We start from the raw sequence: 24,698 nt of genomic DNA on the forward strand, positions 1-24,698 counted from the left end.
AGTCCCTCACTGGGGGCGGGACACGCTATATGTATGTATATGATGATGATTGATGTTGTCACCGAGCCCCCTCAAGGGGGGACCTTATGTGTTATATGTGTATTGGGGTTAATGTATGAAATATGATGGCAGAATATGAGTGACAGGGGTTTATTGAATAGATAACATGTGAATGATGATTACTTAATGTTTCTAAGTCCCAAGATTCGGAATGATAGGATAGCAAATTATGTTTAAAGGCAAGTCTTGTGGTCGTTATTGTACTATTTTTCCTTCCCCGTTTTCAGATCCTTTATGGTTTTGTTTTACATCTGTATTCCGCCCCCCTTTTCCGGGGTGGTTTTCCCGCGGTCCCCAATGAGTAGGTGATGTTAGCGAAGATTTTGGGTTTGGCACCCATTTCCCCGGGGCCCGCCGATTTTTTTGTATGGTACCCGGAAGAGCCCGCTTTTCGGTGTGTGATATTTATTTTTAATCCTATTGCCGATGTTTTAAACTTATTTAGATTTGTTGACCGATTTTTCCATTTAAAAAAAGGCAAAAGTATGTTGTTCTTGAAAATTTTCCCCCTATTATTTAAATTTTTTTGGGGGGCCCCAAAGGGGGTTGGAGAGAAGCCCCGGTTGCTGGAAATTGGGGTGGGTGCCCATCATCCCTTCGGAAAATTATGTGAAACCCGTTGTAATACTTTGGGAAAGACATTGGGGGCATTGTTTGGGGATGGATGGCTTTGGATGTATCCAAAGTCCTTTTTGAGAATTTCATTTCAAGGGTGGGGGGGACTATAGCTCGCCCCCCAAAAACGTTGAAACAAAAAAACTGGCTTGGGGTAGAGCCCCGGGAAGGAATGCAAGGGAGGCCCAAGCCGCAATGCTTTGGTGCTCGAATCTTTTGGGGGCAAAAATGTTGCCTTTATCACCTTTTTTGTTTTGAGTTTTTTTTCGGATCCAAAAACACCCCTTTTTTTGTAACCCCTTTTTTTGCTAAAAAATTTGGGGTCAAACCAAACTATTGTCCAAACCTTTTTGGGTCAACCTTTGGGGGGGCAAACCAGCCAAATATGTATTGGGTTGTCCCAAAGGGAGGTACCATAAGTTGATAATAGCCCTTCAGGTTAGAAAAGGTAGACTTTGATATGATCATGGGGATGGATTGATTTCGTTATCCCTTTTTTTGGGAACCAAAACAAAAATTTTAAATTTTAAAGGCAAACCCCCGTTTTGGGCCAAAAGGGTTAGGCCTGGGAGGGGTTTTTCTCTATCCCAAAGCCCCCCAAAAAATTTCTAAGGGCTATATCTATCTAGTGGGTTTGGGGGTGGGTACCCAAAACCCCACTCTTCCCCCCTTCCAAAAGTGTGAGTTTTTTGGGCTTTCGAGAACTTCCGGAATCCCTCCTTTGGGGAAATAGGGGAATTGATCTCTCTTGCCTAAACCATCTCATTCCCCCATACGAATGGCTGGAGAACCAAAAAAACTTAAGGCTCGAAAAAAGGGCCCTTTCCAGATAAAAAGTTCATCCTCGCCCTAGTGTTTCTCCATAGGGCACACCGCTCTATTCGCTAGAAATAAAGAATAGTTCCATGCAGACATGTGTATAGACTATCGCCACCAATAAAGTCACTATCAAGAATAGATATCCTCTTCCTAGAATGATGACTTATTTGACCAACTTCGTGGTGCCGAAGCGTATTCTAAGATAGACCTCGAATCCGGTTACCATCACTAAGGTCAAAGGAAAAAGATATTCCTAAGACGACTTCAGTGACCCGAGGATATGGCACTATGAGTTTTATGTCACATCTTTCGGGTTGACGAATACGCCAACAACCTTCATGGATGTTATGAATAGAATGTTTAAGCCATATCTCGATCTCTTCGTGATCGTCTTCATCGACGATATTTTAATATATTCCTGCAGCGAATGTCGAGATGCTCAAAGATCGAGTAGTATGGCGGACACTTAAGGACCGTGTTTCTGTCGCAAATTTTCAAAGTGTGATTTTTTGCTCAAGTCATAGCATTCTTAGGCCCATGTTATTTCGCAGGGTATTCGAGTTGATAACACCGATATTGGCCGGCCAAGAGTTAGCCTGTGCTCATTCTCGTTTAAGATATTCGTAGTTTCATGGTCCGGTCGTCACTACGTACGTTTGGCAGAGGGATTTTCTCCATCTCAGCTCCGTTGACTAGATTGACTCAGAAGAAGCCTAAGTTTCAGTGGTCAGATGCTTGTGAGCGCAATTTCTAGGAGTTGAAAATAAGGTTGACTCCCGCCTCCGGTTTGACTCGCTTAAGGATCGAGGGGTTCGTAGTCTATTGTGAGCTTCTTGGGACTCAGGTCTCTAATGTGTGTGTGCTCCATGGTGGATTTCTTATAGCATCATGATCAGCTTAAGGTTCACGAGAAGAATTATCCGACTCATGATCTAGAGTTGGCAGTTGTAGTTTTTACACTTAAGATATGGCATCATTATTTGTATAGGGTGCATGTTGATATTTTCACGGATCATAAAAACCTGCAGTATATATTTAAGCAAAGAGAGTTGAATCTAAGACAGAGAAGAGTTCTCGAATCGCTTAAGGACTATGATGTAGATATTCTCTATCATCCAGAGAAGGCGAATGTTGTAGCCGATGCTCTCAGTCGGCGTTCCATGGGAAGTTTAGCTCATGTGGATGCAGATAAGAAAATTTTGACCAAGGAAGTCCACCGTTTGGCTAGTCTTGGGGTTCGACTATTGGACTCCGAGGATGGCGGGGTGGTTGTTCGTAGCAGCCCTTTCCTCCTTAGTCGTTGAAGTTAAAGAGAGAGACGATATCAAGATCCCTACTTGTTGCGGTACCGGAAGATAGGATTCCCACAAGCATAATCTGATAGCGGCCTTTCGAACAAGGGGAAATGATGGAACCTTGAGATATCGAAGGCAGATTATGTGTTCCAGATATAGATGGGCTCAGAGAGAGAATTATGTCTGAAGCTCACCACTCCAAGTATTACATTCACCCAAGTTCCACAAATATGTGTCACGATCTTAAGGAGATTTATTGGTGGAATGACATGAAGAAGAATGTAGCGGATTTTGTGGCTAAGTGTCCAAATTGTCAGCAGGTAAAAGCTGAACACCAGAGGCTTGGTGGATTGGCTCAGAATATTGATATTCCTGTTTGGAAGTAGGAAATGATAAATATGGATTTCGTAGCACGTTTACCTCGTTCAGCTAGGAGGCATGATTCAATTTGGGTTATTGTGGACAGACTTACGAAGTCAGCGCACTTCTTAGCAGTAAAGACCACAGATGCCGCGGAGGACTATGCCAAGTTGTATCTTCGCGAAATTGTCAGACTTCATGGGAATCCAATGTCCATTATTTCTGATCGTGGTGCTCAATTCACAAGAATTTTGGAAATCCTTTAAAAAAGGCTTGGGTTCATCTCATGTTTTCCTACTTCCTTATTATTTTGATATGCATGCCTTACATACTTAGTACAATGTTTGTACTGACATCCTTTTTCTTTATAGACGCTGTGTTTATGCCTCGGTAGACAGGGGGATGGCGCATAGGCTTAGGAGCTTACTCAGCAGATTTACAGTAGCCCTCTACTACTCCGGAGCTGCCCCTTCTTGGTACATTCTTTTGTGTATATATTGGGGCATGGCGGGGTCCTGTCCCGCCCTCATGATTTCAGTACTTCAGTTAGAGGCTCGTAGATATTTATGTGTGGGTTGTAGATGCTATGTGATTCCCTCACCATATGTTTTGTACATCATTTTGGTAGCCTCGTGGGCTTATGCATATATATACATGTTTTGGGAGATATTGGAGGTTGTTTCATGATAAGTCTTGTGTTGAGAATGATGTATGCCCAGGTTCAGTATAATAGATAGCATGATGAGTGGTGCTCGGTAGTCAGCTTCGGGTACCCGTCATGGCCCACTAGTTGGGTCGTGACACCCACAACAAGATTATACTCATTACATGCCCAGAATCATAATTCAAGTTAACTTATAGTGCATAATATCCTCAAATTCATACTTGAACTCTCGTTTCATTTTTCTTCCTTCAACCAAATGGTACAACAATCAAACAACCTTAACTATATGCAAGAGATGTAAAAACTTACCTTAATCCCATAAGTACAAGCCTTGGATCAACTTACTCCACTAAAGTGAAGTCTCCAACATCAACACCAAAGGAAATCTTGAGTTTCACAAACCCTAATAAGCTTTTTAGCACTTGAATCTCTTGATTCCCTTGGATTTAGCTTGGATTAGTTTATAGACTTGGGGAGAAGGTTTTGGAGAGCTCTAAGATCTGATTTGGGGAAATAATGAATCCAAATGAGGTAAAACGAAATATATAAAGCGCCACTTAAAATCCCGTCGGGCATTTTGACGCCCACTTTGACGGACCGTCAAATAGCCCAGCCAAACATGCCTCACTGTGACTATTTCAAGGTGGTGGCTCTACCATTTGACGGGCCGTCAAACATCCTACGATCCGTCAAATGCCTACGTCTAATAAGTTGCACCCTTCGACTCGTTGACTTCCAATCCTTATGGTATCTTCTTGACACTTGTATAATACTTTATTAACCATCTAAGGGGCCCTATACCTCCTTCTCAAGTCATTTCTAAACAAAGTATAACTCAATTGTTCTGAAATCTTCCCAAACATGACTCACATTCTACTTCCTTCGATGAACTTAATTCCATCAATTCATATGAATTCAAAATCTTATGGTACGCGCTTAGAGTTACCAAACACTCCTCTTAACCTTACAAGGACTTCATGTCCACTTTAGGCTTACTTTAGTCTACTCATAATGCAACGACTCAAAATTTTTGAGATGTAAGATTCCTCCCCCTTAGGAACATTCGTCCTCGGATGTTAGACTCTTAGGGATTCTACAAAATTTTTGCAAGAGTTTCCCTTGTAATATGCCACTACGATCCTGTCACAGCAAGCCAAAATATATCGCCTCACAGGGCTACAACAACAGCAACAACAACGGCCACTCACGACTAAGAAATCATCGAAAGAAAGCATTACATACCTGAGGACAATGGCGTCTCTGCCTGAGTCTCCTCCGAGGGTGGGAATAAATGTGGATACTTGAACTTCATGTCTTCCTCAGCTTTCCTGGTCATTTCCTCTCTATTATTATTTCTCCATAAGACTTTAGCTGAAATTACATCTTTGGTTCTAAGTCTCCGAACCTGTCTATCTAGAATGGCAATGGGAACTTCTTCGAAAGACAATTGCTCGGTGACTTGGACATCATCTGCTGGCATAATTCTGGAAGGATCTCCAATGCACTTGCGAGGCATCGACACATGGAAAACTGGATGGAGTGACTCCAAATCCGAAGGTAGGTCTAATTCATAAGCCACCTGGCCTACCTTGCGTACAATCTTATAAGGCCCAATATATCGAGGACTAAGCTTGCCCTTCTTACCAAACCTCATAACGCCCTTCATTGGCGACACCTTCAAGAATACCCAGTCCTTCACTTGGAACTCTAAATCTCATCGACGATTATCTGCATAGGATTTCTGACTACTCTGAGCTGTTAATAATCGATCCTATATAAGCTTGACCTTTTCTATGGCTTACTGGATCAATTCTGGCCCTATTAGTTTAGTTTCTCCCACTTCAAACCACCCGATTGGTTATCTGCACTTGCGCCCATATAAAGCCTTATACGGGGCCATTTGGATGCTGGAATGACAACTATTGTTATAAGCAAACTCAATAAGCGGTAAGTGATCATCCCAACTACTTCTAAAATACAACACACATGCCCGTAGCATATCCTCGAGAGTCTGGATGGTATGCTCAGCTTGCCCATCAGTCTGCGGATGAAATGCAGTACCAAGGCTCACTTGAGTCCCCAAACCTTCTTGAAAAGATTTATAGAAGTTGGTTGTAAACTGTGTCCCTCTATCGAAAATAATAGATACTGGGACACCGTGGAGTCGCACTATCTCCTTGACATAAAGCTTTGCATAATCTTCAGCTGCGTATGTAGTTATGACTGGTAGGAAATGAGCGGACTTCGCAAGTTTATCCACAATTACCCATATAGAATCATATTAATGGTTAGAACGAGGTAAGCCTGCGATGAAGTCCATATTAATCACTTCCCATTTCCATGTCGAAATTTCCATAGCTTGCAACAATCCGCCGGGCTTTTGATGTTCAATCTTCACCTGCTGGCAGTTAGGACATTGAACCATGAATTACTCTATGTATTTCTTCATTCCATTCCACCAATATATGGATTTAAGATCACGGTACATTTTCATTGCTCCGGGATGAACAGAATAACGGGAACAATGGGCTTCTTTCAAAATCTGATGTCGTAATCCTGCAATATCGAGAACACACCTGCCTCGACATCGGAGAACTCCATCTTCAGAAATCTCAAAAGATGAATTTTTCTTATGAGGAAGTGTATTTCTGTAATGAACTACTATGGGATCCTCATACTGGCGCTCTTTTACCTCAACTACTAGTGACAAAACAGCTGAATTCTGAATGGTAGCTCCCATATTGCCCGAGTTTATTACCCGAACCCTTAGGCTAGCTAAATGTTGGAGCTCACGAGCTAACTCTATTTTCTCTGGCTGAACATTACATAAAATTCACATAGATCTACGGCTAAGAGCATCAGCCATAACGTTTGCCTTCCCGAGATGATATAGAATGCTAACATTATAGTCTTTCAACAGTTCCAGCCATCGCCTTTGCCGTAAATTCAACTCCTTCTACTTGAAAATATACCGAAGGCTCTTGTGATCCATATAAATATCAGCATGAACACCATACAAATAATGTCTCCACATCTTCAATGGATAAATCACCGCAGCTAACTCAAGATCATGGGTTGGATAGTTTTTCTCATGTTTTCGCAACTGCCTTGAAGCATAAGAAATCACCTTACCATGCTGCATCAGCACACATCCTATCCCAACACCTGAAGCATCACAATAGCCAACATAGCCTTCCGCTCCTTCTGGAAGTGTCAGAACTGGGGCCAAAGTTAATCTATTCTTTAACTCTTGAAAATTGTGTTCACAAGCATCTATCCATTAAAATTTAGCTGATTTTTGAGTTAGCTTTGTTAGTGGTGCAGAAATAGAAGAAAAGCCTTCTACAAATGTTCTGTAATAACCTGCCAAACCTAGAAAACTATGAACCTCCGTAGGTGTTGTAGGCCTTGGCTAAGTCTTTACAGCTTCAATCTTCTGGGTATCTACCCGAATGACATCAACTGAAATAATATGCCCCAGAAAGGTTACAAAATTCAACCAAAACTCACACTTTGAAAATTTCGCAAATAGCTCCCGAGCTTGAAGAACTCTAAGAACGATACGTAAATAATCTGCATATTTGGCCTCGGATCGAGAATATACCCGGATATCATCGATGACCACAATCACAAACAAATCTAGGAAAGGCCTGAACACATTGTTCATCAAATTCATAAATATTGCTGGTGCATTAGTTAGCCTAAACGACATTGCCCAGAACTCGAAATGGCCATATCTAGTTCTGAAGGCCGTCTTAGGAATATCTTCCTCCCTGACTCTCACCTGATGATACCCGGATGTCAAGTTTATCTTTGAAAACTATTTGGCACCCTGCAATTGATCAAATAAATTATCAATCCTTGGAAGCGGATATTTATTCCTGATCGTCACCTTATTCAGTTTTCTGTAATTAATACACATTCGCAAGGAGCCATCTTTCTTTCTCACGAACAACATGGGTGCTTCCCACGGGGATGAACTAGGCCTAATAAAGCCTTTCTCAAGCAAGTCATTCAATTGTTCCTTCAACTCTTTCAACTGTGCGGGACCCATCCTATAAGGAGGAATAGATATGGGTTTGGTGTCCAGTAGCACATCAATAGCAAAATCAATCTCTCGCTCTGGGGGAAGGCCTGGAAGCTCATTTGGGGATACATCTAGAAACAAATTCATTACAGGGACAGACTGAAGAGTCGGCGATTTGGCTTCTATATCTTGAATCCAGACTAAATGACAAATACAACCTTTAGCAATCATCTTCCTTTCCTTGAGATAGGAAATAAACCAACCTCTCGGAGACGCTGTATTTCCCTTCCATTCCAAAGCTGGTTCCCCCGGAAACTTGAAGCGAACCATTTTTGTTCTACAATTCATATTGGCACAAAAAGAAGCCAACCAATCCATGCCCATAATAACATCAAAATCCACCATTTTCAACTCATGTAGATCAAACATAGTGCGATGATCACAAATCACAGCTACACAATTTCTATAGACTCGAATAGCTATCACCAGTTCACCAACGGGTGCAAATACCTCAAAAGGTTTGATTGACTTCGATTTTACCCCAAATCGACCAGCAATATAAGGAGTTAACATATGAAAATGTGGAGCCTGGATAAATTAATGCATACACATCATGAGAAAATACCGATAATATACCTGTGACAACATCGGGAGAGGACTCAAGATCCTGTCACCCCGCCAGAGCATAAATACGATGCTGAGGACAACTAGAATCGGGCGCTCCCTCTCTACCTCTACCACAGCTGACTGGTGCCTGTGAGCCCGACCTCGGAGGGTGTACAGATGATGAAGACCCATCTGCTGAACCTATGGCCTGAACCGTACCTCTACTACCTCTCGAGAGACAATCACGCGCTATATGGCCTGGCTGACCACAAGCATAATAAGTATCTAAACCCAATCGGCACAGACCCAAATGTAGCTTCTCACACTGAGAACATCATGGTAGGGGTGGTCTTTGTTGTCCCGAGTCACCCTTATAATGAAACCAAAGCTCTGAAACTCTGACCCGGTCTGGAGTGGATAAGTCTATCAAATCTCTTGCCTGCAAATCATGGAGGCGCACTAGTCATAAAATGGCCTAAATGCCTAGAATACTGCTGCCTTTGCCCTTCTCTGAACTCACTAGTCAGACTCGAAGACCTAGCCCTCTTACTATAACCCCTATCATGCTCACGTTCACCTTGTTGCGGTTGTTGCTGTTCCTCTAAATTCTGGACATGGGCCTGAATGCGAGAAATGTCCATACCATCTTGAAATGCGGCAGTCAAGCACTTATTCATCAAGTGTGGCCCTAAGCCACTCACAAACAGATGAACACGGTCTCCCATATCAGCTACCATGGCCGGAGCATACTTAGCGAAATAATTGAAGTGGAGGCTATACTCTAGGGCACTCATACTTCTTTGCCTAAGATTCAAGAACCTGTCAGCTCTAGGCTGCCGAACCTCTGGTGGCAAATAGTGTCAGAGAAAAGCATCATCAAACTCTTGCCATACCGGAGGAGGGCATTGACTCCTCCAGAAGACATCCAAACTGTATACCAGTGAATAGTAGCATCCCGTAGTCTATAGGAGGCTAACTCTACCGATTCGACGTCCGAAGCATGCATCAATCGAAGTGTCTTCATCATTCCATCAATAAAGCTTTGAGGGTCCTCATTCAGTTTTGACCCAAAGAATTTTAGAGGGTTTAAGCTAATGAAATCAAGGGCTCTAGCACTCATAGACCTATCACCATGATCCATACCCTACCGCTGGGCTTGAGCAATGACTAGCTGAGTCAGCAATTGAATGGCCTCTTTCTCCTCTTGGCCCAAAGCATCTGGTGGAGGGAATAGGAGCTCTGAAGCTGGAGCTGAGGCTCCCTCATGCTCCTCTGAAACAGGCAATGAGTGAGAGGACAGAGATGGAACCTCATTTCGAGACTCACCCACCTCTATATCTGTTGGCGGTACTCTCTTAGTCTGCCTTCCTACCACTGTCTTGCCCTTCTGTGCTGCTGTAGCTTTTCTCTTTACAGGCATCGCTGAAAAATATAACACACGATTAAGAAAAAGAGAAATCCTTATATCATGGATCTATCTCACGATCTATGAGGAAAAGATGGTCATTCATTCCTAAATGCCCGCAGCCGCCTGTATATAAGTGTGGCGCGCAACACACCTATAAACAAGACTCTACTGGACACGGCTCGTAGACACACTCTAGGACGGAACTGCTCTGATAAAACTTTTGTCACGACCCAACCAAAGGGCTAGGACGAGCATCCGGAGCTAACCCATCAGGAACCTCTTATCATACTTTCACAATCATATCCAGGTGAGCCACATGGCTAACTCCAAATTCCAATGCAATAATAATACAAAGTTCATCGAGCGAAGGCACTTTTATATCAACATTATCAACTATGCCCCTACATATACACACACACACACACACACACACACACACACACACACACACATATATATATATATACACATAAGCCGGCAAGGCTATCAAAATAACATACAAAGACATGAGCCGACAAGGCTGAGAGACATCTGTCACGACCCAGCCCCGTGGGCCGTGACTGGTGTCCTACTTGGACACCCATACGTACTTACCTAACAGATCCAATATACCAAATAGCTAATGCGTTCATCATATTTAAATCCATACAGATATAAGGTGCGGCGCACGAACATACATACATATATATATACATACTGGAACCTGTACAGAAGCCGTTAGGGCTATTATGTCAGACAAGATCGTATATCGCACATACTTACCGAACAGTGACAACCCATATCCCACAGACATGTCTACAGGCCTCTAACATACAGAACAAAATCAGAAGACGGGACAGGGCCCCGCCGTACCCAATAGTCATATATACAGAACATATGTACAACAGGAGATATATATACCAAAAGTATCAGCTCCGAGTCAAAGGGAGCTCTTCAAAACAGCAGACTGAAGTCCTAGACCGGCGGCGTATCACGCGGCGCGTCTGTACCTGTGGGCATGTAACACAGCCCCCGAGAAGGGGGGGGTCGGTACGAAGATGTACCGAGTATGTAAGCGGAAACATAATATACATAAATACGATAACCCCGAGAATCGGATACGTAAAATCGTAACGGACGAATAATACGAAGTAGAGCGGACGGAATCGATTCATACGAGTCGAACTTACGGAGCGAACCGAGACGTATCATGCGCGAAAACGGACTTACGGAGCGTGCGGACGGATTTTCGGACGAACCGGATCTCGGATGTATGGCGAGAATCGGAGATCCGGATCGGACGTACGAAATGTGACGGACGAGTCATATTCCAAATCGGACATACGGAGCGAGCGCAGACGAATCATGCATGCGAGTCATAATCATATGCGGACGACATATCGGGAAATCGGATCCGATCACATACGGACGGATCCCGCCCTTTCATGGGGACGCGTAAGTAACCCGCCCCTCGTAGTACGGGACGCGATGGACGTACGTAATCGGATCGGATGCCATCCCCGGCCGCCATCCCCATAATATCACATAATCGGATCATATCGTATCATATCAAATACGAAGCGCATCCCGGCCCGCACAATCCGAGGGACGCGGTGAATAATGCAAGTGAGGTGCACGAATCACGGTAACTCGGCCCGGCGCGTGAAGGAAGCATTGAGGCATCCACGAACGACAAATGAGAAACCATATGCATACAGACCGACATACGACGTAATCAAACCGAAGTAGTTCGAAGGTAAGTCAAATCGAATAAGCGGATCGTATCGAACGAGTATCCGTAATCGTTCCGGAGGTCGGAATAATATTCGTATTTAGAAAGACAAGTCATAATACTTATTAGTTAGCGGACAGAACATAGTTAAGAGTTACTTATGAAAATCAGACAGAAACAGATCGATTTGAACCATACCGGGAGTATCAGGGTATTGTGGGCCCACCTCGGACCCAACCATAATAAGGTACGTAAATTATAGATAATAAACCTTAGGGAGTCGTCCATAATCACTTTAGAGTGTTTCGACTCCATTTATGAAAGTTGCATACTTATAGGTCAACTTTAGAAGAAATGGGTTCAGTCTTACTGACGGATTTTGCACTAATTTCAATCTCGAATTGTGAGAAGCGTATGTCATCGAGGCTCGCCGTCAAGCCTGTCAGACTCAGAACATGCCAAGGAATAAAAGGGCAAGGCTTTACATACCTGAACTGCGCCTTACGCTCGTCAAATCTCAATTCCCGTTTCGTCCAAAAACTGCAAATGGTCATCTTTACCAGTTACTATTCATGCAAGTTAACATTTTAATCTTGGGGTTATACTTGGCTACCGAAATTTCGGCAAAGACCTCCCCTATACATATGACACCCCCGAGATTCAACTCGGCTCAAAATATCAACAACAACAACCAAACAACATCCTTAACAACAACAATCGAACTAGAATGCATTCTAACATGAATAGTACTACTTTCTTCACAATATCACAACTTCCACAAAACCATTAGTCTTCTATTCACTTCACAATGCCATAACAACATAATTAACATACCAAATAAATTCCACCAATTCCCCTACATATATAGCACCACACGGCCAACATACACATTTCCAACTTCAATCCAATTTATTCAACTTCCATCTCCAATATGAATTTCATCATAATTACAACTAAAACGCAACATAAAATTCAACACACAAACATGCACATGCACGGCCCAAACCTACTACAATTCACAACATACAAATTCTTCATACTTCTCCTTTATTTCATATAACCATAACAACATGATCAACATACTAACAATCTTAACAATTTTCCTCCATACAACTACTATGTCCCACGGCTACCACACACCTACACACATGCACGGCTAACATGCTCACAAACACAATTCCATGATTTTCATTCAATTCTACATACTATCACATATATATATTCTTCCATAACATAATTAAAAACATGAAATCCTTACCTTTCCTCCAAGTTCTCACTTGCCAAAAGAAGCTCTTTCTTGCCTTGAAAATTATACCAACTTGGAGAGCACCTCAAGCTTGTTGCTAATTCAAGAAGAACCAAGTTTTTCAATCAACAACCAAGCTCCAAATTTTTTTCTCTTCTTTCTTTTCTCTCTTCTTTCTTTTCGGCCGAAGGCCCTTCTTTTGTGTTTTCTTGATTTCTTTTGATTTGTCTTGAAGTTTCTTGAATCCCAACTCTCTTATATAATTAATTCCTCACATGCATGGCACATGGGAAATTAATTTACTTGGGTTTGGGCCTTGGCCATATGGCCGGCCACCCTATATGGATTGGGCCTCAATTTACTTATTGTCTTTTTGGCCCAATTCCTCAAGCATCATATTTCATAATTTCCGAAACAAATTTTCAAAATTCCAATTTTGCCCTTAGGCCTTCTCCGGTTTTCACGTCCAAATTTCCATAACCAACATACTCGTACTAAGAAAATTTCAAACATAGCCTTCTTTCTCATAATTCACAACTATCTCGAATTTTTCGATTATGCAAAAAGACGGGATGTAACAACATCTAACTATACACAACTGTCTACGACCCTCTAGAGAGAGTGTGTAACATCATAAAGATAGGACAGGACCCCGCCGTGCCCTAATATGTACACAAAAGAATAGTACCAACAGTTGCAGCTCCGAATCAAATGGAGCTACTCTAAGCAGTCTCTGATGAAGCAGCCTAAGGGTCAAGTCTGTCTCCCTGTCCACCGGCGGGCATGAATGCAGCGTCCACAGACAAAATGATATCAGTACGAACAATGTACTAAGTATGTAAGGCATAAGTAATAACATGATAAAAGCATGAGAGATAACTTGAGATAAAAGAGCCATGAGATGGAAAAGCCATTTATACCTCTTGAGACGTTCATCGTATTTACTTATCCCTTTCTCTAAAGAAGACCTCCCATACATATACATATACATACATATATAAATAGGACCCTCATTATAATGTACCCGGCCTTGTTTAGGACTCGGTATGTAACTTACCCGGCCATAGTAGGACTCGGTGTGAAGCGTACCCGGCCATAATGGGACTCGGTGTTATTCATATCCAACTAATCAGTGGTGTGTATAATAGACATCATACTCGGCCACAAAGGGACTCAGTGTTACAACGTAGCTTTATATATATATGTAACATAGCTTTATATATATATATATATATATAGAGAGTGAGAGAGAGAGAGAGAGAGAGTTACATAAGTAAAAGCAACATCGTCATCATCGTTTTCACTATATCTTTCCTTATAGGATCAACTATCATAGGATGGAATCAATGATATCATGAGAGTATAAAGAACTATGAGCTTTAGTGATTCTAAGAATAAAGTCATCATGGAAGACATTATGGATTTCACGTACAGGTATACAACCATAGGATCATGCCTTAAGAAAGAAGGGTTGGCCTTACATACCTTTATGTCTTCTTAACTATTTAACGTTCTCCTCCGAAGCCCGAAGGACCTACATTAAATAGGGTTCATAGCAAGGTTAGGTCTCAAAGACACTCCCAAGTCCAAACTAGTATAATTTGTAAGTTAGCGAAAATTGAGCAAAGATTTCCCCGTTCCATCTACTTCTGCCAAATTCCAAAACAGCTCTCAAACAACAACGACATTATTAACAATGCCATAATTAAGTGACTTCATTCAAGTTAGGCTTCATTCAATCCCCAAAACTCCTTTTCGAGATCACTCATAATGATAATCTCAACACAACCCCATATACACATATATACAATACTTCATCAACATCATTAGTACCACCCACAACAAGATTATACTCATAACATGCCAAGAATCATAATTCAAGTTAACTTATAGTTCATAATATCCTCAAATTCATACTTGAACTCTCTTTTCATTTTTCTTCCTTCAACCAAATGGTATAACAATCAAAAAACCTTAACTTGTTAAACCTCGTAGTTTGATACGTTAAGATTCGTTAGGTGTTAGCTGCGTAGTCACGGATACTAGAGTACCTTCCAGGATATATGAGATTATATGCGCCTACCTAATGATTACAAGAGTTTAAGTTCATATAATAAGATAGGGAAGTGTTGGAGGGCGAGTGGATTAAGAAAATTAAGTTATTGAAACTTTGGAGAAAGGATGGGGGACAATTTTGGGCCAACTCGGAGAAGGAATATATTTTAGTATATGAGTAATTTTGAGATAAAGCAAAAGCCTAAATTGAAGTTCATGAAGTCGAGTTTCCAACGTAACAAACTGTGCATTAATCAAACATCGGAGTCAAACGTTATGAGCATTTTAAGATGGGCTGTCAGAGCAGGGAATTAACCCTGCGCGAACGCGCCAGAAGGTGGCGCGAACGCGCAGAGGAGGACCCAGCAACTCAGCGCGAACGCGCCAGGAGGCAGCGCGATCGCGCTGAGCAAATTTTAAGTCGGTCCAGGCAGATTCTGGAACTCTATATAAGGGGGGCTTACCCCCCTTTCTTCATCCAAACATACCAGAGAAATCCCTAAATATTCTGAAAATTCCCACAACTTCCCAACATCAAATTTTAGCCTATATTATGTATCATCTCTGAATTTAGGTCTAGATAAGGTATAGTTGCGATTATAATGTCGTATTGCGGTGAATTTTGGCTGGAATTCAAGATGGAAAGTGAAGATATTTCGGTTCTAGCGGAGGTAAGGTATGAATCTTCCTTTATTGATATTGATTTAGGCGTATTTATAAAGGTAGAACTATTAAATGATCGTATACCAAATTTGTTGGTTGAGAAAATTGAATAAATATCATGTGGAATGTTTTATGGAGTACTTTGGCATTGATGATGTTGTTATTGGCATTGTTGTTGTTGTTGTTGTTGGTTACTGGATTGTGATTTCGGCCTAGGGATATAAATAGGGGAGATGTTGTCCGAATTTCGGCAGATTCTAAAGAAGTCTAATTTAAAGACTTGAGATAGGCATATGTCAATAAGCCTAATAGTAGTATGATTTCTCTTGAATGTAGATTTACGAGCTCAAGAGAATAAACGTTAAGTGGTAGAAGACCGAAAAGGTATGTTAGGGCCGTTCCTTCTTTTCTTGGCATGATTCCATATATGGTAGGAGCGTAAAGAACCTTATGACTAGAGATTTGTCAAAGTAGAGCTTGTCATATTATGGCATATTTTCCAGTGTTATGTTGTTCTTTCTGAGGGGCCATATCCCCTCTCGGTATCCTTGAGTTATAGGGAGGCAGAAGAGACATGTTACTGGTATCGGTGTTTTTCGAATGCATGATATATATATATATATATATATATATATATATATATATATATATATATATATATATATGTTCTTCTTTAGCCTAGCCACTTGGTCAGTGAGATAGTTTTTTTTAGCCTGGCCACTCGGTCAGTGAGACATTTTTATTTTTGCCTAGCCTACGGGTCAGTGAGATAGATATGCCTGGCCTACGGGTCAGTGAGACAAATTGCCTGGCAGACGAATCAGTGAGACATATTGCTTGGCCACTTGGTCAGTGAGATTTTACAGTTGCCTAGCCACTTGGTCAGTGCGATATATATTAGTATTATATTGCATTTCATATGAGTCAAGGTAGGTGAGATATTCAGGGCATTCTTTGGCCTCCAGATTGTATCATTTCCAGATCAGTTTTAGTTATCGTTGCCTTACATACTCGATACATTATATCGTACTGACGTCCATTTTGTCAGGGGCACTGTATTCATGCCTGCAGGTACAGATCGACAGATTGATAGACCTCCCCAATAGACAGGATCGGACATCAGCTAATTGGTGAGCTCCCTTTCTATTGGGAGTCGCCAGGTCCTTTGCGTTTTCTTTTGATTCCGATCGTATGGTATAGTCACATATCTCCCTAGAGGCTTGTAGACGAGTCCTGTAAATAGTATGTCAGTGTGATAGCCTTATTGGCTTGTATATGTCCATTGGATGCTGTAGGTTTTTTACGATTAAAGCAGCCTCCTCGGCTTGCATAGTTATATGTATATATATATATATATATATATATATATATATATATATATATATATATATGTGCGCCGTTCAGATGAGATGGTCAGTATTTTTATATATATCCAGACTAGACAGTTTCAGTTTAAGTTAGGGTTCACTCCTCAGAGTTTCAGATTCAGGGTGATTCTCTCGGGCCTAGTTTGGCTTTGGGTGCCGGTCACGTCACTCTAAAATTGTGTCATGACAAACTTGGTATCAAAGCAGGTCTGTCGTAGGGGATCTACAAGCCGTGTCTAGTAGAGTCTTGTTTATAGGTGTGTAGTGCACCACATCATATAAACAGGAAGCTACAGGGCATTTAGGAATTGGTTGCCGTTCTTCCAGATCTAAATCGTGTTGTAGAGCCAAGTCGTAGGAGATTTGAGTTAAACTTACTCTTCTGTATTTATGCACAGCTATGCCAGTGACGAGGAAGACTGTAGCTAATAGGAAAGGTGATACGGCAGCTGGTGAGGGAAGCAGTAGGGCACACCCGACAGCTGAGGCCTGGCCTGAGGGCCAGGGTGAGACCCTATTCCAACCATCATTGACGACCCCACCGCTTGAGGAGCTCCCGAGGGAGGCAGTACCTCTAGTGCCCCTCCTGTGCCGACAGACTAGGATCTTAGGAGGGCGGTGCACTTATTGACTTAGCTTATGACGACACAGAGACAGCAGAGAGCACCTGCTAGAGCAGTCACCGCTGATGGGTCCCAAAGTTGGAGGGTTCGTGAGTTTTTAGCACTTGATCCTCCAGAGAACTCAGGGATTAAGTGGGATGAGGATCCACAGAACTTTGTTGATAAGCTTTAGCGTATTTTCAGGGTCATGCATGCTATCGAGACTGAGGCAGCAGAGTTAGCTGCTTTCAGGCTTCATGATATAGCGATCTTATGGTATAAGAGGTAGGAGCATGCCAGAGGTCCTGAGGCACCTCAAGCTCGTTGGTCTGAGTTTTTAGAGGCCTTTCTTGATCATTATTTACCGTTAGAGGTACGAGAGGCGAGGTTAGATCGGTTCTTGACCGTGCAGCAAGGTAGTTCCAGCGTCTAAGATTATTGCCTCCGATTTGATTCCTTGGGCAGATATGCTCCATCCTTCTTTGATTCTTCGAGGGCCAGGATTCATAGGTTCATAGCGGGTTTGCACCCTGACTATGTTGAGGCTTGTACCACCGCGGCGGTGAATGATAAGATGGACCTTGCTCGTATTCAGGCATTTGCACAGAACTGCAGGATCGTCGACTTCAGCGGCGGGCGGCTGAGAGCATGGACAGGGAGTATCATAAGAGAGCTAGGACTACTAGTCAGCAAGGTGAGAGTAGGGGGAGTTTCAAACCCCTGTACCAGGGTAGGCCATTTAGGTCAGCATCAGCTCAGTCCTAGGGATACAGACCAGGGTATTATATTCCATCCGGACCAGGAGAAAGTTCCCGTGCATCCGGGTCATAGCAACAGAGGGGTCCAGGATAGGCTAGATCGCTACCACAGCAGTGTGGTAATTGTGGCAGAGCGCACTATGGGTGATGTCAGTATGGATCGAGAGCTTGTTATAAATGTGGCAGTCTAGATCATTTCATAAAGGACTGCCCACAGGGGAGACCTATTAGTAAGGCACAGCCGACAGGGTCTATAGCAGGGTCATCAGCATTCGTGCGTCCTTCTGGGCGCGGGTCTCAGTCTTCAGCAGGTAGAGACAGAGGTAGGGGCAGAGCTTCTTGTGCCGACGGTGCTCAGAACCGCATTTATGCGTTGGCAGGTCGTGAAGACTTAGAGTCTTCACCATATGTTGTGACAGGTACATTAACAGTCTGTTCATATAACGTTTATGCGTTAATAGATCTGGGATCCAATTTGTCCTATGACACTCCATTTACTGCGGGAAAATTCGGTATAGTGCCGGAATTGTTGAAGGAACCATTTTTCGTGTCTACACCTGTTGGTGAGCCTATTATTGCTAGAAATATTTATCATGGTTGTTCTATAGTTGTTTGTGGTCGTCAGACCGTAGCAGATCTTATAAAGTTACAGATGGTCGACTTTGACGTCATTATGGGAATGGATTGGTTAGTTTCCATTTATGCTAGTGTGAGGTGTTGGACGAAAACTGTTATGTTCCACTTTCTGGGAGAAAGAGCTTTGGAATGGAAGGGCAATACGACTTCGCCGAAAGGTAGATTCATTCCCTATCTCAAGGCGAAAAAGATGATTTTGAAGGGATGTATCTATCATATAGTTCGAGTCCAGGATACCGAAGAAAAATCACCAACCTTTCAGTCCATTCCTGTAGTTAATGAGTTCCTAGATGTGTTTCCAGATGAGCTTCCAGGTCTTCCACCGGAGCGAGAAATTGAATTCGCTATAGATGTACTAACAGATACTCAGCCGATATCCATCTCTTCTTATAGGATGGCCACTGTTGAGTTGAAGCAGTTGAAGGATCTACTGGAGAAGGGCTTTATCAGACCTAGTACGTCACCGTGGGGAGCTCCAGTTTTGTTCGTAAGAAAGAAGGACGGTTCGCTACGGATGTGTATTGACTATAGATAGTTGAATAAGGTGACGATTAAGAATAAGTACCCACTTCCGAGGATAGATGATTTATTTGATCAACTGTAGGGTGCTCGATATTTCTCGAAGATAGACTTGAGATCGGGATACCACCAGGTCAGGATCAGAGAGAAGGACATTCCGAAGATAGCATTTAGGACTAGATATGGTCATTTCGAGTTTCTTGTTATGTCTTTCAGATTGACTAATGCTCCATCTATATTCATGGACCTAATGAATAGTGTATTCAGACCATTCCTGGACCTGTTTATGATCGTGTTTATAGATGACATTCTGGTTTATTCCCGATCAGAGACTGCATGCGGTACTCAGAGCCCTTTAGGGGCAGAAATTGTATACAAAATTCTCCAATTGTGAATTTTGCCTAAACTCTGTGGCTTTTCTAGGGCATATTGTTTTAGATGAGGGCATCAAAATGATTGCTCAGAATATAGAGGCTGTGAAGACTTGGCCTCGACCCACGACGCCGACAGAGGTTCGTAGTTTCTTGGGTTTAGCAGGGTATTACAGAAGATTGTAGAGGGTTTCTCTTCCATTTTTGCCCCATTGACGAAGTTGACCTAAAAGGCAGCCAAATTCCAATGGACAGATGTATGCGAGTGGAGTTTTCAAGAATTAAAGGATAGGTTGACTTCAGCACCAGTTCTCGCACTTTTAGAGGGATCCGAGGGCTATGCTATCTATTGTGTCGCTTTGGGGTTCGGATTGGGTTGTGTGTTGATGCAGCACGGCAAGGTGATTGCTTACGCTTCTAGACAGCTCAGGAAGCACGAGAAGAACTATCCGACTTACGGCCTAGAATTAGCTATCATGATTCATGCACTTAAAATCTGGAGACATTACCTATATGGCGTACATGTGGATATCTATATAGACTATAAGAGTATTCAGTACATCTTCAAGCAGAAAGAGCTAAACTTGGGGCAGAGGTGGTGGTTAGAATTGCTGAAAGATTATGATGTTGATATTTTGTACTACCCGGGGAAAGCAAATGTGGTAGCAGATGCCCTCAGCAGCAAATCTATGGGTAGCTTAGCATACCTTCGGGCTGGAAAAGGGAGCTGGCTTTTGAGCTTCTTCAGCTAGCCAATTTGGGGGTTAGAGTTATAGATTCAGGATATGCCGGAGTTACTATTCGGACTACAGCAACATCATCCTTGGTAGCCGAGGTGAAGAGGCGCCAGTATGAAGACCCTTCATTGACCCATTATAAGGATACAGCTCCGCAAAAGAAGAAATCACCATTTAGGGTTACCAAAGATGGAGTCCTCCGGTATCGAGGAAGGTTGTGTGTTCTCGATGTTACGGGGCTACGTCAGGAAATTATGGTGAAAGCTCATTGCTCCGCTATTCTATCCATCCTGGGTCAACAAAGATGTACCGCAACATTAAAGAGGTTTATTGGTGGGACGGAATGAAGAAGGATATAGCGCAGTTCGTGGCCTTCGTGTCCTAATTGTCAACAGGTGAAGATTTAACATCAGAAGCCCGACGGATTATTGCAGGCTATGGAGATCCCGACTTGGAAGTGGGAATTAGTTAATATGGATTTCATCTTAGGCTTACCCCGATGTCAGCGTAAGTTTAATTCCATATGGGTAATTGTTGACAGATTGACAAAATCAGCGCATTTTCTACCTGTCAGGACTACTTACACCGCCGAGGATTATGCAAAGCTTTATGTTAAGGAGATAGTCCGACTTCATGGTGTTCCTGTATCTATTATCACTGATAGGGGTACGCATTTTGTGGCTAATTTTTGAAGATATTTTCAAGAGGGTTTGGGGACTCATGTGAATCTTAGCACAGCATTTCATCCCCAGAAACACAGACAGGCTGAGCATATCATTCAGGCTCTTGAAGATATGTTAAGGGCATGTGTGCTGGATTTTGGAGGAAATTGGGATGATCACTTGCCTCTTATTGAGTTTTCGTACAATAATAGCTACCACTCCAGTATTCAGATTGTCCCGTATTATCACGACCCAACCCCGTAGGCCGTGACTAGTGCCCGAGCTGGACACTCGTATGTTAGACATAATCAAACTGAAGGACGAACATCATATAAAAACTTTGTGAATACATACGTCATCTCAAAATGTCACATACATATATCATGGCAACCTGTCTTCTGAGGAGTCACAACTAATCAAAAGATATCATAATAAATGAGCCGACAAGGCTGTCACGATGTACGGAAACATCCCCAAACATACACGCTAGCCGACAAGGGGAAATGCGCCACTACATACAACATCCCGAAATATATACGCAAGCCGACAGGGCTGCCATTACGTACGGGAACATCCCAAAATAAGTCATATCGACACAGCTGAACAACATCTATATACAACCCACACATATGTCTACAGACCTCTAGGAGTATCAACAGTGACATATGACGGGACAGGGCCCCGCCGTACCCCTAGATAAACATATATATACATCAAAAGGGTTTGTACCAAAAGTCTAGGCTCCGGAACAACAGAGCACTCCAAGATAGCTGAGTAGAAGTCCTAAGCTGGAGGATCATCAAAGCGAGTATCGCACTGCGACGCGGGCATGAAACGCGGCCCGAAGAAAGTCGGGGACGGTATGAGATATGTACCGAGTATATAAAGCATGAAATACAATATGGAAGATCATAACTCGAAGTAAAGATTCCGGGAGACAAGTATGATAATCAAGAAATCACCTATTTCTCGTACCTGTGCCTTATAAAACAAGTCATGCATATCATTATCATATACCGTACCCGGCCCATCATGGGACTCGGTGAATAGTCATATCATCATAGTAAAATGTGCGTGATAACATACCCGGCCCGGGACTCGGTGAAAGATGTCATAACAGTATGCACGAGTAGAGTAGTGAGTAACCATATGCAACTAAATCATCATCTGAGACTCAATAGATAAGTAGGCTAACTAACTTCGAGTATCAAAGCGATAGTCATGTTACGTACTCTTTAAATATCACTACGAACTATATCAAATAGAGCCTCGGAATCATAGACATGTATCAAGATAATGTGAAATAGCTTATGGAATCGAGACATTAGTCATCGTAGAGTCTTTAGGAATAGGAGCTTATACATCCGACTACTATCCAACATATAGAAGGCTCGAGGGCAATAGCTCAACTACTTTAAGAGTTTTAACATCAAGAAGTGAATAAGAAACATGAATCACACTCGGAACTTATGAATGGAATTACCCCAAAGCTCATTTCATGCATCACTTATATCTAAGACATGCCAAAAGAAAGAAGGGATAGCTTTACATACCTTATTCGCTCCAAGCTAACCATAAATCAGATCCCGGGTTTCCCAATCTACAACAACATTATTGATATCAAGTATTAACTATGGCGCGCTCAACAAATCCAAAGCCTAAGCTAGCACGTTACTTAACAAAATTCGGGCAGCATTTCCCCTGAAAACTTAATAATCCTCGAGATTCCAATTCAGCCCAAACATTAATCAAAATACCAACAACAACAATACCAACAATTTCATATCAAACTAGAATTAAATCCATTCTTAAATCACTTCCAAAACAGCCTAATATACATTCCTATACCGATGCTTGTATATACTTCTTTATTTTCATATATACATAGTATAACAACAAACACAACGACAACAACTACAGCCAATCCCACGACATTCCAGCCCACAAAACAATTCATAATAACCACCAAACAGCCCATATGATAACAACAATAATTTATCCGATTTTTGCCATTAATTCCGTAGTTCTCATCTCACAATTTAGCTATGACCTGGACGAATTTAAATATATCTAGGAGAGGAGAATTATTACCTTGTATGCCAAGAACTAATCTTCTTCCACCTTACTTCACTTGGAGAAAGTCCGAATTTAACGACACGACAAACGGAACAACGAGATCAAAACGGTGCGCAAAACTTGTGTGTTGTCCTTGATAAAGATTACATTTTCTACCTTGAAATGAAGAAAAGATCGTTGCCTTTTTTTCGTAATATGAACGTTGCAAATCCTTCAGGAAAGGAACTATGTAGCTGCTTCCTCAATTTCCTCTTTTAATAATTGTCCAACAATGATAAAGACTTGCTGTTGCTAATAAGAAATTCACGTCACTATACTTTTTCTCCCAAAGTGAATAAGTCACCTTTCACGTTTTTTTTCCAGAATGCTAGTAGCTAATGGACTTGTGCCAATTAAATTTGAAGTCTTTGGGTGGACCCCTTTTTCTTTATTAGAAATGACACATGGCCACTACTTATGCCAAGATATCCACCTCATCCAAAAAGGTGTCACCTTATACCCTAATAGTGCATAGTCATTTGTTGTTCTTTCCCATTGATGACACGTGGAAAAAGGCAAAGGTGTTGCCACCTCACACAAATCCATTAATCTAGTGATTAATTTCTTAATTCAAAACTTAATCAATTACACACATAATTAATTTCTTAGTCTCAGTTCACTCAATATTAATTACTTCTTACACACTTCATATACTCATTATCATAATCATGTGGTAGAATGCTAGTCCATAGCCTCTTTGTACATGCACCAAGTATTATTCCCAATCACCGTCGTCACACTTGTTAAGTCCTAAATTATTTCAACACTTCATTTCTTGTATATACTAAATTCTTAATTTTCCTGCTTCAATATGACTAAATTCTCCAGGCTTGGGTAAATTTTCTCGTGTTGGACGGTTAAATTTCCTAGTCCAAAATACAGGATATTATAGCTTGGACCGTATTTCATTCAAATAAATTTTTAAATCTTGACGAAACTTATTTTCTTGGATTTGTTTAACCTCTAATTTTTGCAACACCTTTGTACCATCACTCTAACCGGCTGAAAGCTTGGGGGATAACCTCGTTTCCATTTCCAATGTCATTTAACTCATACGCTTTCCAACGCATGAAAACACGGGATGTAACACGTATGAAGCTTTGTATGGGCGGAAGTGCAGATCACCAATTGGATGCTTTGAAGTGGGAGAGACGGAATTAGTAGGGCCAGACTTAATCCAGCAAGCGGTGGACAAAGTTAAGCTTATTCGAGATCGATTATTAACAGCCCGAATCTGACAGAAGTCTTATACGGATAATCGCCGACGATACTTGGACTTCCAAGCTAACGATTGGGTATTCCTAAAGGTGTCGCCGATGAAAGGCGTCATTACGTTTGGTAAAAAGGGTAAGCTTAGCCCTCGATATATTGGGCCTTATAGGATTATTCGTAGGGTGGGCAA

General features: G+C 41.9%; 1 protein-coding gene across 1 annotated transcript; it reads left to right on the forward strand.

Moving 5' to 3' along the window:
• Positions 1 to 17,706: 17,706 nt before the first annotated feature.
• On the forward strand, positions 17,707 to 19,968 carry LOC132041371 (uncharacterized). The gene is made up of 5 exons (XM_059432085.1): positions 17,707 to 17,783; positions 17,964 to 18,375; positions 18,474 to 19,375; positions 19,628 to 19,752; positions 19,835 to 19,968. The coding sequence occupies exons 1-5, from the start codon at positions 17,707 to 17,709 to the stop codon at positions 19,966 to 19,968; spliced, it is 1,650 nt and encodes a 549-aa protein (XP_059288068.1).
• Positions 19,969 to 24,698: the final 4,730 nt, after the last annotated feature.

Source organism: Lycium ferocissimum, unplaced genomic scaffold (assembly GCF_029784015.1).
Source record: "Lycium ferocissimum isolate CSIRO_LF1 unplaced genomic scaffold, AGI_CSIRO_Lferr_CH_V1 ctg10013, whole genome shotgun sequence".
Lineage (NCBI taxonomy): Eukaryota > Viridiplantae > Streptophyta > Magnoliopsida > Solanales > Solanaceae > Lycium > Lycium ferocissimum.

What these genes read in the sequence shown, in the direction of transcription:
- LOC132041371 (XM_059432085.1), top strand. Translation starts at nt 17,707, where the DNA reads ATGCATGCTATCGAGACTGAGGCAGCAGAGTTAGCTGCTTTCAGGCTT. An exon ending in GCGATCTTATGGTATAAGAG is followed by an intron (nt 17,784 to 17,963) that starts GTAGGAGCATGC and finishes TTCCTTGGGCAG; the next exon opens with ATATGCTCCATCCTTCTTTG. An exon ending in ATCGCTACCACAGCAGTGTG is followed by an intron (nt 18,376 to 18,473) that starts GTAATTGTGGCA and finishes GACTGCCCACAG; the next exon opens with GGGAGACCTATTAGTAAGGC.